The sequence below is a fragment of the Oncorhynchus clarkii genome, chromosome 12, assembly GCF_045791955.1.
Source record: "Oncorhynchus clarkii lewisi isolate Uvic-CL-2024 chromosome 12, UVic_Ocla_1.0, whole genome shotgun sequence".
In the NCBI taxonomy this organism is placed as follows: Eukaryota; Metazoa; Chordata; class Actinopteri; order Salmoniformes; family Salmonidae; genus Oncorhynchus; species Oncorhynchus clarkii.
In genome coordinates, this window is record NC_092158.1 from 77,826,337 (window position 1) to 77,846,606 (window position 20,270).

At 42.3% G+C, this 20,270-nt stretch overlaps 1 protein-coding gene across 4 annotated transcripts; it reads right to left on the reverse strand.

The window, feature by feature from the left end:
- Positions 1-525: 525 nt before the first annotated feature.
- LOC139421376 (interleukin enhancer-binding factor 3 homolog) lies at positions 526-19,213 on the reverse strand. 4 transcript variants are annotated; one of them, XM_071172208.1, is made up of 19 exons: positions 19,136-19,213; positions 13,934-14,024; positions 13,183-13,403; positions 12,835-13,015; positions 12,428-12,575; positions 10,374-10,465; positions 8,145-8,240; positions 7,802-7,913; positions 7,590-7,687; positions 6,966-7,077; positions 6,770-6,883; positions 6,434-6,639; positions 6,129-6,299; positions 5,874-6,011; positions 5,229-5,369; positions 4,986-5,106; positions 3,555-3,605; positions 1,540-1,938; positions 526-1,447 (listed from the first exon to the last, which is right to left on the reverse strand). In XM_071172208.1, exons 2-19 carry the CDS (start codon positions 13,934-13,936, stop codon positions 1,317-1,319), a joined length of 2,535 nt encoding a protein of 844 aa, XP_071028309.1. In that variant the 5' UTR covers positions 13,937-14,024; positions 19,136-19,213; the 3' UTR covers positions 526-1,316. The 4 variants fall into 4 exon arrangements, with proteins under 4 accessions (XP_071028309.1, XP_071028308.1, XP_071028312.1 ...); XM_071172207.1 differs by having other exon boundaries at positions 620-1,447; positions 13,934-14,027; positions 19,136-19,195; XM_071172211.1 differs by lacking the exons at positions 526-1,447; positions 1,540-1,938 and adding an exon at positions 2,077-2,912 and having other exon boundaries at positions 19,136-19,200.
- Between the last annotated feature and the right edge of the window lie 1,057 nt (positions 19,214-20,270).

Sequence of the window (20,270 nt, forward strand, 5' to 3'; positions counted from 1 at the left end):
TAGTTTTGGGTTATGCTCCAGTAAAACAATTTGGCTAATCTATACTTCCATATTTCCAAGTCCTATTCTTGAAGATCAAGGGGTATGACCTTTATTAGAATAACTGGAATTCTGACTTTGGTTTTTAATGTAAGGATATAATCCTATTATATGTAGTAGAAAGCGATGGGTTAGATTAGAAGCATACATAGCCAACCCATAAAGTACAATTTAACATCCATATATGGCCAGCTATGTAAATGTAAACTAACATTGATGTGGTTCAATTGGGAACATACATTTGTCTTCCAATACCTTTTATGGGGAAAGGAATCTAAGTAATGAATGTATTCAAAATAAATTAGTTTGGGTAATCCAAAAATTGTTACGGATTATAATTTGACAGCTAACTCATTTTGCTGTAGCTAAGCTATACCTTGAGGAAAAATGTGGTTGTCCCACCTAGCCATTTTAAGATGAATGTAGTAAATCACTCTGGATTGGAGCGTCTCCAAAAGGACAAATGTAACATTTCATTGCACAATATTGACTTCAAAATTTATTTTCAGATATCTGGGAGGGAACATAAGGTTAGTAGAGAGCCTCTTTCATGAAGTGAAATGCTTGGTCGACACACAAGTTGCTTTCCTCCAAAATAAAAGTCCTTTATTGATACAAACACCACACTTTCTTATACACGGTTCTGAGAAAAAATAAAATCATCCCAACCACCAAATCTACTTTGACCAGAAATGTAATTGACATTTAAAAATGTCTTCCTAGTCATTTCCCAAATTATTTGTTGGAGTTAAAACTACAGAAATACGTCAACTAAAACATTGAAAAATAAATGTCTAAAATTACAAGCAAATACGTCAACAAGCAAGCAGTTCTCCAGGCCCATTGTATTGTAAAATGAAAATTTAAACAAATCCTCAGCCAAAAACAACTAGTGGTCAACATAGTTAACTGTATGTATGGACAGAAATAAAATCATAGCTGGGCTAAAAAAAAAGAAAGTGGTGTGTCATTCCCTCTTTTTGGGTGGTAGTGGTGGTGATATGGGGGAGGGGAAATTGGTGGAGTGCATACAAATAAAATACAAGCTTGAACACTGACCAAACTGATGAAATAGACCATTTGATACAGCCGTGGGGAGCTGACAAATAATAAGTCCAGTTTATTACTTTAAATAAAAAAATAACCAAATGCACGTAGACATGGAAAAACCATGGATCACAGGACAGCCACCATCGCTTCTTTGGAGAACGCTTGTGACAGGGTTGTGGGGTGGTACTGTGGGGCTCAGTTGGGGGTATGCAGAGGGCGGATTCAGTCTATCTGTACTGGTAGTTCACGGTGGGGTCTCCCCTGCCGTATCCTACTGGGTTGTGGTATGGCGCTGGATTTGCACCATAGCTCTGGTTGGCTCCTGCCTGTGCGTTGTAATTTGACTGATTTCCGTAACCTATGGAAGAGGAAGTTGATTAGTGAAACTCTTGATAAAACAGCTTAGGTTACGTTGAACTTGTGATCCCCTGTGCCGAAAATCCATCTTACCGTCGTAACTGTAGTCTTGGCTGGCAACAGTGCTGCCCGTCACCTGGCTGGGGTAGGCAGTGCTGTAAGGATAAACTCCTGCTCCTGCCTGGTTTTGATTGAAGGTCTTATTGCCTTGCCCATAGCCCTGGCCATACTGGTTATAGGCACTCTGGCCAGGGGTGGTCTGGTAGGCCCCTTGGGCCCCCCCACCAACGCCTGGCGGTCCAGGGAAGGTCGACTTGGCCTCCTTTTTGACAGGGGCTTTGGGAGCTGGAGATGGGGTGGAGTAGCCCCCATCATTCTGGTAGTATGAACCATAGGTTCCTGTAGCTGTCACGCCTGTAGTGCTGGCCGCAGCGACTTCAGTAACGGTGCCAGCAGCCGCAGCTCCACCATTTGCTCCACTATTGTAATAATCTAAAAGAAAGAGGCATGAAATTAAGAGGGGGTTTTGTAGAGTTCTACTGCTGTCACACCCATGCTTGTGAAGATTAATACATTGCATTTTCAAGAAAGTGAAGCGTTTCACTAAAATTGTAGTACCACATTATTGTATGGGATATCACATTTATTTTTTAAAAACATACAAGACTATTTTTACTTCACAATCATAATGCAGAATGTCAAAATCAGTCTTGTGCAAGTATCAACGCTGTGGTTCTTTCATGCCTAAAGGTGCCTCACGTGTGAGGTAAATGAGGGGCATTGTGAACATTATCATTTTCAAAGTAAGACTAGCATGTAACCACCATCATGCATCAATAGCCACAATTTAGCAATTCTGACATTTTAATAAAAAACTGCAAATATTCAAAGCAGCCTTATGTTCTCATAACAAAATGCAAAATAAAATAAAAACATTGACAATGAGGTGATTGATAATACATTTTCAGACAGCAAAATGAAATAAGACCGTTCACATCATAAGAAATAACTTTTTTTGTGTGTAGACATTCAAGACAGATGGCCACAGTGGGATCAATCTCCCCAGTCTGACCCACTCCAATGTGCATGTCATCACAGTGGGCCATTATCCATCAGCCAACCATAATGCTCTGGTCTCAATTCCACCAAGGAAGGCAGTCTATTGGGAAAGTGTGCCTGTGGCTTTTGGCATATCCAGGTGTCCAGGTACGTCCCAGGGTTGGCAGAGGGTATGGAAGGTGACCAAAGGCAACAAGCACTCACTGGCCTCCCATCTCTCTAGGCGTTGGGACATGAGTCGTAGCGGTTAAGCAAAGGGAGTTTTTTTCCCAGGGGAGTGATTGGAGTTCATGTTGCAGGAACACTATAGTTTGCTCCTCTTTCTCTACATTTTGTTTTGATTTAAAAGATTGGGATGATCTATGTCGCAAACTCGTGGTAGCCATAGCAGTCTGAGACAAAGTCACCTAAAGAATGAGACAGAGCAGAGAAGGAAAAATTGAATTAGATTGGTTTGTTTTTTTGCCATAAAAAGTGGCATGTGTCAATGACTTGGTCAAATTGTTTTCAAAACTGCTTTTTTTTGTTTGTTGGGACTTTTAGATTTCTCTGCTCCTGTCACGCTCAAGGTGTTTCCTCAGAACAGGCTGCTGGTTGGAGGGGGGTCTCTCATATGGGGGGGGGGGGGTTGTCAAAGTGATATAGATTGAGTCCTGTGGCTTAACAAAGCAGAGAAATGTAAAATCATAATCGAACCAGGAATAAGAGCACTCAAGTTCCTTCTTTGGTAGTTTGTTTAGATGACATTCAATGGCATACTCTCCAAAACAAAAATATACTTTGATTATAGATTTTTAAATAACATTTCCAGGTCTTGTATTGTTGGAAACCTCCAGATGTATGCCACTAACTCTCCACCAAGATGGCTGAGCATGTTGTGCTCTGATCAAACCACACTGAACTTCTGCTTATCTTACAATGCGAGTAGAGTGAGAAACCCTCTTGTAGTGTCCTCATGATAAAGGTGGACATATCAAATGAAAACCAGACTGGGTCGCAAGACTATTCCAGGGATTGGAAGATGAGGATAAGGGAAAGTCAATACTCACTATAGCCGCCAGAGTTTCCATTGTTCCCATATCCATAACTTCCATAGCCACCTGAAGAGTTAAGCAAACCAACCATTACATTTCTCAGCTGACGTGAGATGTTGCCTACCATTTAATGTTGAAAAACAGTATTTACAGCATAAAGTCAATTAAGGGACAGAATACACAATAATTGCATGTAGTGCCTTAAGAATGTACTCATACCCCATGACTTACTCCACATTTTATTGTATTAGAGCCCGAATGAAAAATATTTTTTCTGACCTGACAGTCTACACACAATCACCCATAATGACAAAGGAAAAACATGTTCATGGACCCCAAAAAAAAAAATATATATATATATACACACACTAATTTACATAAATATTCACACCCCTGGGTCAATACATGTTAGAATCACCTTTGGCAGCAATTACAGCTGAGAGTCTTTCTGGGTAAGTCTAAGAGCTTTTACACACCTGGATTGTCCAATATTTGCACATTTAATTGTCTTCTTGATAAGCAACTCCTGTGCTTAACTGGCCTTGTGTGTTCGGTTATTGTCCTGCTATCACCTCCCACTGCCTGAGGGAAAGCAGTCAACCAGGTTTTTCTCTAGGATTTTGTCTGTGCTTAGCTCCACTCAGTTTATTTTTTATCCTGAAAAACCCAGTTCTTAAAGATTACAAGAATATCCATAACATGATGCAGCCACCACTGCGTTTGAAAATATGGAGTGTTACTCTGTATTGGATTTACCCCAAACATAACACACTGTATTCAGGACAAAGAGTTAATTGCTTTGCCACATTATTTTGCAGTATTAGTTTAGTGCCTTGTTGCAAACAGGATGCATGTTTTGGAATATTTTTAAACTTTGTACAGGCTTCCTTTTCACTGTCAATTAGGTTAGTGTTGTGGAGTAACTACACTTTTGACCCATCCTCAGTTACTCCTATCACAGCCATTAAACTCTACCCATTTTAAAGTTACCATTGGCCTTGGTGAAATCCCTGAGCGGTTTCCCTCCTCTCTGGCAACTGAGTTGGGAAGAAACCCTGTATCTTGGTAGTGACTGGGTGTATTGACACGCCATCCAAAGTGTAATTAACAACTTCACCATGCTCAAAGAGATATTGTGTCTGCTTTTTTAAAATCCATCTACCAATAGGTGCCCTTCTTTGCGAGTCATTGGAAAACCTCCCTGGTCTTTGTGGTTGAATCTGTGTTTGAAATTCACTGCTATACTTAGGAACCTAACAAATAATTGCATGTGCGGGGTACAGAGATGGGGTAGTAATTTTTTTTTTTTTTTATACATTAGGGCAATGTGTGTTGGCCAGTGACAAAAAATACATTTAATACATTTTAAATTCAGGCTATAACAAAATGTGGAGAAAGTAAAGGATACTTTGAGGGCACTGTAGGTAGCATATAGCTCTGTTTTACCTTGTCCATAGCTGCCACCATTATTGAACCCTCGGCCCCTCCCCCTGCCACGCCCTCTACCTCTGCCCCTGGGAGTGGCTGCCGGGTCACCAGTCGGGTCACCCATCATGCCAAACCCATGCTGTTGGAGAAAACACGAGGACTAAATTGACAGACAGGTCAGCAGCAACCATAATTACTCAGTTAATATATTTTACAAACAATAGCAAGCACATATATACAGTAAGGCAGAAGGAATCTTACCATTGGGAGTTTCTTCTTCTTGGCTGCCTCAGTCGCAGAGCCCTCTGGGAAGAGTTTGTCCAGGGCTGCCAAGGCAGCATATGCCTTGGCCACCTTCTTATTGGAGCCAGTCCCTTGGAACTTCTGTTCGTCTATCTCCACCTGGAACAGGAGGAAAGACAGGTCAATACATAGACTCAGGCAAGAACAGAATAAAGCATGGGACCAATAATTTGTGTCAAAGCCAAGCTCATGTTGTTATTGTCAATGTTTAAAAAAGGTCAAGTTAACATACAATTTAAATCTCAAATAAAGTTGCTATAGAAGTGTCCAGACACTGTTTTGAGAAATGTACCTCACCAATATACTTTCTTGTTGCTCGTTCTGCAGTATGGGAGCCACAGATAAACAAAACTCCAAAAACACCCAAATGTAATGTTAGAAACGACAAAGCTCTCAGTATAGTGATTCAGGGGTAAATTCTCAAAACCAAGCAAAAAATAAAGAAAAGAAAGACACCTAAAATGTACATGAAATTGAGATTTGGTGCAAATAAAGTAAACTCCTCCAATCATTGAAGCAGCTGGATATATACGGTTTGATTCTAAAAGGTATCAGTCTGGTTGCAGGGTGGATGGGCACGTCGTTCACGCCTGAGACACTTACCTCCATGACGAAGCGTTTGTCGTGGCTGCCTCCGGTCTCTGAGATGAGCTCATACTTGAGGCCGCGCCGCTTCTCGTTTAGCTCCATCACAGGGTTCTTCCCATGTTTGGTCAGGATTGGTCCCTGTTGACGAGCACTCTAAGACAAAGAAAAACAGACATTTCTCTGTAAACAAGACCAATACAATAAACTGGAGTCAAAACCGAGCCTAGTGTCCAAAAACATTGTTTTGAGTTCTACTCCGAGGACCCATACCTCAGCACCATCTGTGGCCTCCACGCTGTCCGCCCCTGTGGCTGCGGTGTCCATTGCGATGGGAGTGATGCAGGGTTTCACCTCCTCCACAATGGCCGTTGCCACCTCAGTCTTCACTGGCTCAGCAGTCTTCAGCTCCACACCTGTGGGGAGGCCCATATCCTGGAGGACCTATGATTGGGCCAGGCAAAAGATTGGAAAGGAAAATGTGAAGCGCAGCAGACAATAGTTACAATCTTCTGATTTCACGACAACACACCAAACGCTTAGAACATCTACACCATTTACCTCATACACCCACTCACCTTGACAGCAACGTGAAGCTTGGCAGTGCGTTTGGATGGGCCTGAGGCTTCAAAGCTCTTGCCGTCCACTTCCACAGCCATGGTGAAGACTGGTACGTGCACCGGGCCAGTTTGGGAGAGGAGTTTATACTGCAGGCCAGGCTTCAGCTGGTTCAGCCTCATCAGAGCATTCATGGCCTGGGGAGGCTCCGACTTCTCATCTGGGGCTAGTGAAGATTATGATTAAAAGCACTGCCACTTAATAAATTGTTTTGGTCCAGCCAAGGGGGAAATTAAAAAGAGTAGCCGAATTTGCATGACAACACTGAAGAACAGGAAGAACTAAGCAACACCTACATTTCTTTTGCAGCTTCTTTTTTTTCTTGTTTGGACTTTTGTCCTCCCCTCCTTCCTCCTCCTCAATAGGCCTCTTCATTGGTGGGGCGTAGGTTGTACTGGGGGGGATTTGGACTGCAACAAAAACACAGGGACTGCTGAGCCTTTCCAAAATATGGACACTAAGTTGTATGCACACGTCTGCAGCCTGGCTTACCTGTATAGTCAATGGGGGTCTCGCTCCTGGGTTTCCGGGGCATTTTGGAAGGAAGGGGGTCCATCCCTAGCACTTTGTGAAGCTGTCCGAAGGCAGACAGCCTTAAGGCATGCTGAAAACAGATGAACAGGTGGTGATTTTTTCCATTCACTACAGCCACCATAATCACACCCTGTCGTTGGTGTCGAAAACACACAATTTTACCCCCTTTTCTCCCCAATTTTGTGGTATCCAATTGGTAGTTAATCTTGTCTCATCCCTGCAACTCCCGGGCGGACTCGTCCTCCGAAACGCGACCCAACCAAGCTGCACTGCTTCTTGACACAATGCCTGCTTAACCCGGAAGCAGTGCAGCAATGTGTCGGAGGAAACACAGCACACCTGGCGATGTGCATGTGCACGCACGGTCTGCCACAGGAGTCGCTAAAGCGTGATGGGACAAGGACATCCCTGCCGGCCAAATCCTCCCCTAACCCGGATGACGCTGGGCCAATTGTGCGCAGCTGGGTCTCCCGGTCACCTGGACTCGAACCAGGATCTCTAGGGGTACAGCTAGCAACTGCGATGCAGTGCCTTAGACCACTGCCCCACTCGGTAGGCCCTGTTGGTGTAAATGTGACTCACCTGGGCACTCTGTGTGAGGTCCTCCCTCTGCTGGAGGTCCAGGTGGCCAATAGCATCTGTCAGCTCCTTCTCACATGGATCACAGATTCCAGCACCATCTAAAAACCAACAGGCAAATTATGACATCTTTTGGCTTGTGATGTGGAATTACTACTATATTAATTAAGCAGAGGTGGGAGGACATGTCCTCTCCGTTCTTTGAGACTACTCACCAGCCATGAGGATTCCAGAAGCCAGACACTCCAAAACTCTTCGCAGAGCCTCTCCTGCCCCCATTGGCCGGTTCCCTGTGCCAATTGCCTTCTCACACAGCAGCTCTATTGGCTAGCAGGGGTGAAGGGAAGAAATGTTAATGTTTGTATTTTGTCCAGATGTTTGGCAAATTGGATAAAAAGGCTGTAAATAAGAAATTGTTGCAGTTTGATGTACTAAGCCCCTTAAATAAATGACCATCTTACACATCAAACCTGACCACTGTAATTAGAATGACATTTCTCAAACCAAATGTCAGGAGTCAGACGAACCAGCTGGCAGAAAATGCTGCTGGTGACTCACCCATCCATGCAGTGGGGCCCAAGTGGGGACGCGGGAGCACAGGTCCCTCAGGATGCGGATGACGATGACGCAGGACCTCAGCCCGTTGGCCCTGGCCTGGAGACACAAGCAGGGAGGGGGAGGAGGGAGAGGGAGCCTTAGTCAAACAAAAACTCACAAAAACACGAAGCAGCAGCTACATCAAAAAGCCACACAGACAAACGGCTCTGCTTTGTCATTATTGTGGTACAGTATGGGAAAAGTGCAGCATGAATGTGATATTTGTTCTGTCTGCAGATGTGGTTATTGAATTTAATAGACAACTCCATTTGTGTGAAGTAAAAAGCAGATTTGATCAGTGGTGCTGTAATAGGTATGACAGGGTGGTGATTGTTGAGTAATTGTGCTTCTTGCAGCTCCGTATCAAATGTGTCAACTTGTGATTCTGTTAAATGATTAGAGGGAGAAGGGGAGTCAATGTAAAGCCAAATGCTGACATGGAAAAAATGTAGGACAATGACAGTATTTATAATGTGCTTAGTTTAATGAGTGGTGATACCTTACAGTAGCTCTGAAGGTTATTGTATGGGGTATATACCAGGGGCCTCATTTATAACCATTGTGTGAATTTAACAGTAAATATTTGCACCATTTCTGAAAAGACTACGCACGGACAAAAATGGCCTTATATAAACTTTGCACATGTCAAACATATGCATTTTCCCCATTAGAAATCAGACCAGTCATAAAAATGTAAACAAGTGTGCACGTTAACGAGCAGGATAAGTCCACCTGAAAAACACCCATATTTCACATTTTATGGTGACAATAATGCCCCTATTTGCTGTATACTAGAATTGGAAATAGGCAAAGACAGTATCTAAATAGCAATAGCGAACTTGATCGGATGTCGTGTGTTGGCAGAATGTTTTCTTTTGCAGTATCTGAATGACAAAATCAATTGCAAATTGTTGTGGACCTGTAAACAGATTGTTGAATGCAATAATGTTTCTCCCCACAAACCTAAATATGTAGTAATGTCCACAAGTTCTGAAACAATACCTACTCTAAAATAAAAAAAATGACCGTAGGCCTACACATTTCAGTAGAGCAACTGTCTGTTCATCTGTTAAATTCTCCTGTTGGATGCAGACTAAAAACATGACATTATAAATTGGCCCAATTAAATGAGATAGCTTATTTACTACTGTGACGTAAGTCAAATGAAATGAGCGATGGGAAGAATGGTAGCCTATAGTAACTTGTAGGCCTATAGACCATTTCGCAAGTAGCCTATGAAATCACGAGTCAGAAAAGGTGAAGAATTCACTCTGCAATGATCATGTAAGTGAAATAGGATTTTATTTTAGAATGCAAAGAAAATAAAAAGGATTTTGCTCTTCTCGCTAATGGCAGATTTTGGCATTATTCGTGAGTGAGTAAGAGTCATATTCCCCATTAGCACAAGGCTACCACTTTCACCTTGCAATGTAATACTTCAACCCCTAGAAACTGTGCTTATGCATGGTCTGAAGTTTGTGGGAGGAGAGTATTTTTAATTAATGCCAACTTTGGTGCACACATGTTTTGGGTCATATTTTGTCATAAGCCAGGTTTATAAATGAGGCCCCAGAAGACGGAATAGTGAATGTACATTTTCTAACTAAGGTGCAATATTCCTTTTTTGTGGCACACAGAAAGCTGAAACAGCCAGAGCATGGGGGATTGGAGCCTACACACTCTACAAGAACAGGCTGCAGAGATGGAGCGCTTACAGTTAAGAGCAAGAGATGACTATGATGACTAAGAATCAACATAGTCCACAATGAGGAATCAACCTCAACACAATATGATAGTACAGAAAAGGGTTGTCGATTGATAATATTTGAGAAATATTGCACCCGAGTGTAGCAAGTTAGTTCCACATCTCTGATCAAAATTAAGCAGTGGTTTAAGACAACAGTTGCTTTGAGGGGATTGTTGAACGTCCTTTCTAAAAGCAGCATTGAACATTTTCAATGACACTGCAATCAAACCTGTTAAGTCAGCAGAGCATCTCTACAAGGTAATGACAAAGGTTTCCTTGGAAACGCTATAAAACCACAGAGTAAGAAGTCTACTACAGGTGATAGATACACTTCGAAAGGACATTTAAAAATAAAAACAGAAAAAAACGACCAAAGAAAGAAACTGCGTCAAATGTAGAAAAAAACTGAACTACTTTAAGACAAATAAAGACAAGATGCAAACCTGGAACCACTTGGCGTGGCGAAGAGACGCCAAGGCAGTAAGGCATTTCTGCCTGTCCAGAACATCCGGTGGATCGTTGACTGATAGCGTTTCTATTGGCGGGTGGAATAAGAAGACAAGGTACAGTTTGACCAAGGGGGGTTCTGTCACACGGCCAGGGGGAGTAGGCAGCTTTCCCAAACCACAGGCAGGACAGGGAAGGGGAGGGGGGACCCCCCCCACCTGGAGAACTTGATGGTCTGAACCTCTCAGTGAAACTGCAATTACACTAAAGATATATAACTTCAACCCACTTCAGAAACTGCTGTTAAGTGGGTGATTTCTTAAGATCACTCTAAGTAGGCCTATATGGAGAAAAATGTGTATGATGTAAGATTACAGTGGGAGTGAATTATCAAAAGGGAAGTTGTGTCCATTATGTTAACTCAATGTCAACTCGTATGCCTCAGCCCAGTTATGAGTGCTTTGCTATAACAATGAGAGGTAGAGCCCCTCCCCTTCACCCCTATACTGGGTGTACTGCTTAGCCCCTTCCGAGACAGAGAGCGTCCAGTTGGTCAAAGGTCCAGCGTCCCTAAAAATTGACAAACTAGAAGGCTTGACAGAGAGAATCAGATGCACAAAATTATCAAAACAAGTCCACACTGCAGCAAAACTGATGGCCTTCAAGAGCCAAACCGGGCTTCAATGTTGACACAGTTATAGATAAGGCTAGGTTGATGCCTGGTGGGTACATCCAACTTCCTGTTCAGAACGTCTGAGGGAACATGGGCCGCCACCAACTAGTACCCTTTCTCATTATATACAGTGCCCTCTGTAATTGGGAAAGTGAAGCATTTTGTCTTCTTTATACTCCAAACATTTGGATTTGAAATCCAACAATGACTACAAGGTTAAAGAGCAGACCATCAGCTTGTCTTTGAGGGCATCTATACCGGGTGAACCGTATAGAAATTACAGCACTTTTAGTACAAATTCATTTGTAGTTCAAAGTTTAGTATTTGGTCCCATACTCGTAGCATGCAATGACTACATAAAGCTTGTGACTCGACATTTGTTGGATGCATTTTCTGTTAGTTTTGGTTGCGTTTCAGATTATTTTGTGCCCAATAGAAATTTATGGTAAATAATGTGTCATTTCGGAGTAAACTTTATTATAAATAAGAATACATTTCTAAACACTTCTACATTAATATGGATGCTACCATAATTATGGATAATCCTGAATGAATAGTGAATGATGAGAGAAAGTTAAACGCACAAATATATCCCCAAGATATGCAAACCCCACCCAATTACACTAACAGGGGAGGTTAGTATTTTGGAGTGGTATGATATGTGCATCTAACTTCCTCAAATAATTAGAGCCAAAATAAATTTAAAAAATGCTTCACTGTGCCAATAATTACAGAGGGAACTGTAGGTATTTCTTGTATTTATTATTGAACTTATGACTCCCTCTGCTTCGGACAAACCCCCATGGATTGGATTTACAAAGACTGATCACAGTTGTCCCCTGATTTTGACTGTGACTGGGAGAAGTGACATTCAGCCATGCAGAGTCAAAGAGCCCCTGGCGTTATCTGTAACCCGTGTCCTCCCTGCTGATGAACATCAGTCAATAGCCCACTGCTGGGTCTAGTAACCAGAACACTTGACAACACTTTGCAACTCATTTTTGCTGCAATGCAAACCGTTCAGTGTTCAGTATAAAACATGCAAACAAAGTGGTGTTTGTTTTTTTGTTATTCTCAGTAAGCCTTCATATAGTTAATGTCTGGACTCCATAGGGAATAGAAAACCCTTTTCAGTCAGTAACTAGCCTTTCTATACTGTGTATTGGGCCATCAAAAATGTACATCACATTACATGGAACTACGAGAGTCTAAAGAGCTATAAACATAGCACGGTTTCATTACATGACAGTTCCCACATATCCCCTAGCTCCATTGAAGGCCCAATAAACAATATCTGTCTAGACTGGCTGCCTGCCTGTTTAGTCTCCCTGCCTAAGGGGGCGCTAGTGAACCATCTGCCCCTGTGTGGCAGCCTACCTCCGGCAGCCTGTTTCTCCACCTCCTCGCGGACCAGGGGGGACGTCATGTTGATAGTCAGGGTCAGGGGAGGCTCCTTGGTGCTCTTGATTACGATGGTGGCTTCACGGATGACCTGAGTGACCTCATACTTGTCCTCTGTGATGGTCTGCCAGGTAGAACAGGAGGAATTGTTAATACAATAGCCATGTAGTGGCTATCCCACCAAGGAGTCAAGGTCATGTACCCCAAGCATTAAAAAAAAACTATTTGCTACTGAATTCAGTTGTGACCATTCCTCTCAAATGAATGCATCACCCCACAACTGAAATGATGCAGGAGAGTATATTCTCGAAAGAACAAATTCAACTTCACAAAGCCAACTGAATATGAAGACACAGAAAACACTAGAGGGTGAATGGACTCACCTTGAGTTGCACAGCCAGGTTATCTGCCACGTTCTTCAGCAGGGTGATGGTGGGTTTGTCCTTACACAGAAGGACCAGCTCCAGGTCCAGGTCCCCCTTCAGCAGCAAGCCCTTGGCCACCAGGCCCACCCTCATCACCCCACGCAGGGACCGTGTGGCCTGTTCCGACACCTTGGGCTCACTGGCAGAGGAGACATGGGTACCCAGGTCAATTACCTTTGAAATTCAAAGCTGAAAGTGATGCTGCCTTCACCAACACTCCAGCCTTGATGGTGCAAAACGTATTTCTACGCAACTGACATTTTGTACCCCATGCACCATTTTGAATACAATTTTCCACTCACTTACCTTTCTTTATCGGACTCGGTTCCGTCTGGTGCAGACTTGACCACCTTTTCCTGCTCGTCCAGCCAGTCAGAGACAGCCTTGAGGGCGCGCTCCGTGTGGGACACCATGTTCTGCACACCCTCCAGCTCCTCCTGTGTGGGGTACACAGCGGAGTGCTTGGCCATCACATGGCGGTCATCGTTCATGAAGATACGCATGGAGCGGTGGCGCAGGGGAGGAGGCTGGACCGGAATAGAGGAATTATTTTAAGGAATTGACTTCAGCAGGTCACAATTGTAGTCAGTAAGTGGCTTTGATAGGAAGAAACAGTCATATTGTGATAACCTTCACCCCACTGTAATCCTCAAAATACAGTAATTTTACTTAGTCAGCTTTCACTGTCCTTACATAATCATCCATGGACTACTGCTGGGTGAGAGTCACGTACAATTAGAGGAGTGCAATCAAATGCAAGCAGGAGCATGTGTTTGAAATGCCCAGGGCAGTTTTGACTGGCAGCAACCTGAATTACAATGGACATTTGATGGAATCATTTTTTTTATAGGTCTACTTGTATGCCGTGTCCTTGTTAACTTACAAATAATCTTCTCAATCAATTATGTCAGACAAATACAGTTGATTGCTTGCAGAGGCAAATTATTATAATGGTGAGTGAGGCTAGTAAAATTAAAGTGCTCAATGTTCACTACTAAATAGAAAGTGTTTACACAAAATAGCCTTCCTAAAAATGAGTGTATAAGAAAAGCGGTACCATAGTTGCTTTAGAGTCTTCGATCCTGTGTAAATGGCAGTGATACAAGAACAGGTCCTTCCTGAGAGAACACCAACACTGCTGCTTGGTTCTGCTGAGAACAAAAGGGACATGCTTAAAATGAGCAAAGCAATAAAAGGATGCCAGATTCCCCTAGAGTAGAAGATGTCCTTTTTTTTGCTAAAATAAAAACATGTTATTTAAGGGTAACAGAACATAGGGATTTCTTTGAACAGACCTAAGAATGCACCTCCCTAAAGTGGAGGGTGGCTTTGCATGACAAGGGAAATTCCATGCTAAAGGAATTACACAAACTCCAATTTCACTTTAAAATGTATACCAAACAAACCATTGATTTCTAACAAACCAACAACTATGCACATTGACTGCTTTAAACAATTTACACAGGAGTTTCAGATACCACGGAATTGCCCATAGGCTAAGTGTGCTGAAACAGCAGTAACAAGGGTGTTCCTACTGTAGCCTGTTGCAAACCTGGGTTGTGTTCAGTAGGCACGAAATGGGGGAGGGGAAAATAGGACTCAATGAGCATCGTTATTGGACAAGGTTGCGCTAAAATGTTTCTCCTGTTTTGAGCTTCCCTGTATAAAACCCAGCGCCAAAGGTGGTGTGATATCACCATTGTTGATTTTTAAAAAATGGGCAGTGCCATTATTGTAGGCCTACGGATGAGCAGGACACCGGTCACATTCTTCCTCCCAAAAATAAAAGATGGGAGAAGTTGGACCAGGGCTGAAGCAGTGCCAGGACACAACTGTAGCACAATCCCTGGGGGCACTATCAGCATCTACTTTCAAAACACTGATTCAATCAGTTTGATTATGAATCAGTCCTGCAGGAGCAGATATGTTAGTGACTAAAATGTAGCTCTACCAAGGAAGATAAATTGGGCTACTGCTCCTGTATACCAGTATGACACCGAGAGCAATAATGACCTAAAAAAAACATGGTTCTTCAGTTTGAAATTAACATTCCAGAGCCAGTGTACATTTCAGAAAGATGAGGCAAAGGGTATCAGTCACCAGACAGACCTGCAGTACATGCACAGTCCTAAAGCCAAAATGTATTTAACACATGAGCACACTGCAGTTAAAATCTACAAACGGTTCATTGCAGTTGACATCAATTAGAAACTGTCAGTACCCCACGTCTTGAGTCACTCAGTTCTGACTGTAAACCTGGCTGAGAAGTCATTCAAGGTACACAACCAAACTGATAATTTGGTGTGTCAAATCCCTCTATTCAGGAAACTAGCATTGTAATGGTGGCTATGTGAATGCTTCCATACCTTAGCTAGTGTAAAACGGCAGGAGCAATTTTTCAACATGCACAATTCACCAAAGTCTTCTCCAAACCCATCGCTACTTGCGGAAGAAACATTTGAATTTAGAAAATGTGCCAATTTTAAATTACATACATTCTTGCTCAGAGGTATAACAATGTATATGCCGCCATCTTAGAGTATTTTTGTCTCTCATTGTTCAAGGCAGGTAGGTGGATGTCCAAAGTTCTGCACGTCGTGATCAAAGCAGAAATAAAGCGTCACTTTGAATGACACTCACCTGTTTTGCTCAATGAGAGAAGACAAAGATACTCTAACATGGCGGCGTACACATTGTTGGATTATCTCATGGAGCAACAATGGATTTAAAGGAGCATTCTCCAAATTTAAACGTTCCACCTACAACTAGCGATGGAAGTAGACAATAGAGGTCAACCGATTACTTGGCATGGCCGATTTCAAGTTTTCATAACAATCGGAAATCTGTGTTTTTGGACACCGGTTTTGCTGATTTTTTTATTACACCTTTATTTAACTAGGCAAGTCAGTTTAGAACACATTCTTATTTTCAATGACGGCCTAGGAACGGTGGGTTAACTGCCTGTTCAGGGGCAGAACGACAGATTTTCACCGTGTCAGCCCGGGGGATCCAATCTTGCAACCTTACAGTTAACGTGTCCAACGCAATAACGACCTGCCCCTCTCTCGTTGCACTCCACAAGGAAACTGCCTTTTACGCGAATGCAGTAAGCCAAGGTAAGTTGCTAGCTAGATTTTTTTTTTTATAAGAGAAGTTTATCATAATCACTAGTTAACTACACATGTTTAATAATATTTTCTAGCGTGACCTACGTTGAATATAATCTGACTGAGCATACAGGTATCTAAGTATCTGACTGAGCAGTGGTAGGCAGAAGCAGGCGCGTAAACATTCATTCAAACAGCACTTTCGTGTGTTTTGCCAGCAGCTCTTCGTTGTGCGTCAAGCATTGCACCGTTTATAACTTCAAGCCTATCAACTCCCAAGATGAGGCTGGTGTAACCGAAGTGAAATGGCTAGCTAGTTAGCGCGCGCTAATAGCGTTTCAAACATCACTCGCTCTGAGCCTTGTAGTAGTCGTTCCCCTTGCTCTGCATGGGTAACGCCGCTTCGATGGTGGCTGTTGTCATTGTGTTCCTGGTTCGAGCGAGGAGAGGGACGGAAGCTACGGTTACACTGGCAATACTAAAGTGCCTATAAGAACATCCAATAGTCAAAGGTAAATGAAATACAAATGGTATAGAGGGAAATAGTCCTATAATACCTACAACTTCTTAGCTGGAAATATTGAAGACTCATGTTAAAAGGAACCACCAGCTTTCATATGTTCTCATGTTCTGCGCAATGAACTTAAACCTTAGCACATTGCACTTTTACTTTCGTCCCCAATACTTTGTTTTTGCATTATTTAAACCAAATTGAACACGTGTCATTATTTATGAGGCTAAATAGATTTTATTGATGTATTATATTAAGTTAAAATAAGTGTTCATTCACTATTGTTGTAATTGTAATTACAAATAAATAAAATTGGCCGATTAATCGGCATCGGCTTTTTTGGTCATCCAATAATCGGCGTTGAAAAATCATAATCGGTCGACCTCTAGTAGACGACAACAATACTGAGAAGTGACTGGTTTGGATTTCTCCCTGACCAAAATGGCTGCCATTACCAGTACTATTCTGTCACTTTGAAGGTTTATGACATAGATACTATTACATTACTAGAGGGGCTATGGCAGAAAGAGACTGGCATCCAGGCCCGATAGCTAGCTAACTACATGACTAGCTGTGAAAAAAACATTGCCGTGGCTCTACCAACCCAGGGCCTAGCCAAGTACCATAACTTTATGAGGATGGAAAACAAGCCACACCTTTTTTGGGGTTTTTGTTTTTTTTTAAATCAGAATCCTAACAATATTCACACAAAAAGGGTGTTGATTGTTTTCCATCATCCCCTGATTCAGCATGTACCCTTTTCATGGCACGCTATCTATTGATGCAGTCAAATGAAAAAGGACTTAAGTACTTTTCCAAGCACTAATATTTATTTTCAATGACCATCAATTTGTAATAGTTCATATTATGCAATCATTCTTCACCACCAGATAGCGGTGTCTCGCCACAACCTCATGAAAAAAACAGCCGACTATTCATCACCACCTCACAAGTTCTACTGTGTTGTTTCACTACATACATGGTGGTAAGTGAGTACTGATGTAACTTGAGTAGTGATGAGCAGGGTTTGACATGCCTACTGACATAATTTACTCCACAATTCCAGCTTAATGACTAATATATTATTATTATTGGGCATCTACTTAATAGCTAAGGAAAAGTGTCTTGCTTCTGACTGGCTGCTTTAGTGTCGCTATTTGGAATGGCTGTGTGAGGAAAACGGCATGTGAACGGCAGGAGCCTGTGAATGAGGCGATTGGCAACAAAGGTCTGGAGGTTGTTGGAGAGGAAAATGTCACAATGTTGAACTGCCGCCAGCGCAGGGTGCAGTGCTTTGTCTTTCCCCCTTCATATAGCTCTTCAGGACTGATTCACGAATGCTCGCAATATCAGTCTGATGTATTTGTTGCACTTTACAGTGTGGGCTGGTTGGGTCCAGTGATGTGGATATAAAAACAAACAAAAAAGTGGGTAATATATAATGACCAAAAATATAAAAATGCAATATGTAAATTGTGGGTCCCATGTTTCATGAGCTGAAATAAAAGACAGCAAAAAAATTCTGCTATGCACAATAGGCAGGATTAGATCTAAATTTGCCTGCCATTTGGTATTTCATAAACATATGAGCATTTTCTGTTCTCTCAATTTAATTAAAGTACTTTTACGAGTACCAACCTGAGAAAACATCTGATTTGGAAGGTATTCCAGTGGTTTTTCAGAGTACCAAATTCAAGTACTTTAAACACACCTCAATCCTGGGATGATAACTGGTTGTACACCAAATTGTCCCATTATCCCAACTGTTACACCAAGAAGACTGAATGACTGCTTGATTTTAATTTTATTGAACGACAAAGGAGCCAATTGGCTCACACTGATATTCCAAAATGGCTGCTGTGGCTTATGCTTCCCGAGGAGGAAAATGACAGTTTTCCTGAAAAACTACCAGTTGATCAATGTGACAATTCAGCATATAGAGCAATATTTGGCGCGGGCTCTGTGGTGTCTTTATCTACACAGGAACGCTGTCTGACCCTAGTCAGTGTTGCTGTAAGCAAGTGGGTAGGATCTGCTGGCTAAGAGAATCCTCCCAGACGCCATTTTAATTTCAAACCTTAATTCAGTGCGCCAGTCTGGAATATGCCCCCTGCACTAGTCACACCACGATTAGACTGCTAACTATGTGGGTATATATAGATAGTTAAATATAAAATGCCATATGTGATCGCCATGATATTGTGATAACATTTTATGAGCGTCTGTTAGCTAGCATGGCTAGCCCAAGATGGTCGTGTCCTTGCATTGTAGCCAACGTTGACTAGCCATAGCTATATAGGCAATCATACATAACGATGGACAAAATCCTGCATTTGCTTTCTATTCCTATTCGCGTAAATTATTTTTTTTTCTCCATAATATAACGTTAGGTAGCTAGCATAGTGCCTTACGACGTGCTGCCTTGCTTGTGGTTCGAGCTGAGAGAGCGTTCTGAACAAAGAGGGCTGCTGCTAGGCTAACGTTAGCTTGCGAGACGTAATTCGTACAACGGCAAATGAGTGTCACCGGTAATATAGTTGCTTAATTCATGTTCATATGGACGGTGGTGATTATTTAATCAATCTGAATATAATGTGCATCGTTGTAAAACACTCAAAATAAAACATCCTTCTAGACTTACCAATTCAGCGACGCTTCGCTCCAACTCTCCTCGCTGAGGAGCAGAAATGACTACACACACACCTGAACAGCACTTTCTGAAAGCTAATTGGGCGAAAGTAGCATGTGACCAAAGAAGTAGCCAATCCCGTTTCACCTTTCGATGTCTAGTCTGAAAGTACTAGCTAGCTAGTTCACGAGTCAATACCGTACTGTGGGATAGATAATCACCAGCCAATTTCCCAAAATTACATAGTTACTATAAATCATTATTTAATTATTAACTCAATACACCATGCCCTGTTTATCCAGGATATAACATAGTTATAATTTGATATCTGGGGATTCCATTAAAGTATGTGACCAAACACACACATTTCAGACAGAAGATGTGGTGTATTTAAACAATAATTCCCGAGGAGGTGTGGTATATGGCCAATATACCAAGGCTAAGGGCTGTGTCAGGCACTCCGCGATGAGTCTTAAGATCAGCCCTTAGCTGTGGTATATTGGCCATATATCAAATCCCAGAGGTGCCTTATCGCTATTATAAACTGGTTACCAACGTAATTGGAGCAGTAAAAATAAATGTTTTGTCATACCCATGGTATACGGTCTGATATACAACGGCTGTCAGCCAATCAGCATTCAGGGCTCGAACCACCTAGTTTAAAATACCTGTTAAAAATATTAGGCAATGTTTATATAACCACCTTTCAAACGGCCCTCTTATTTACCACCTTCTTGCAGGGCCCTTTATACATATCAGTGGGTAATTGGCAAATTTGGAGGGGAAGGGGGGTTTAAACCATGGGGACTGTTAGCATTTCAAATGAAAGAGGTGTTAAAAAAATCGAAGTGTTAATGAATTTCCCTGCACAAGAGCAGCAAATCTAGGGTGATGTCGGTGATGTCATCTACAAAATGGCTCCCAACACTCTACTCAGCAAACTGGATGCAGTCTATCACAGTGCCATCCGTTTTGTCACTAAAGCACCTTATACCACCCACCACTGCGACTTGTATGCTCTAGTCGGCTGGCCCTCGCTACATATTCGTCGCCAGACCCACTGGCTCCAGGTCATCTACAAGTCCATGCTAGGTAAAGCTCCGCCTTATCTCAGCTCACTGGTCACGATGGCAACACCCATCCGTAG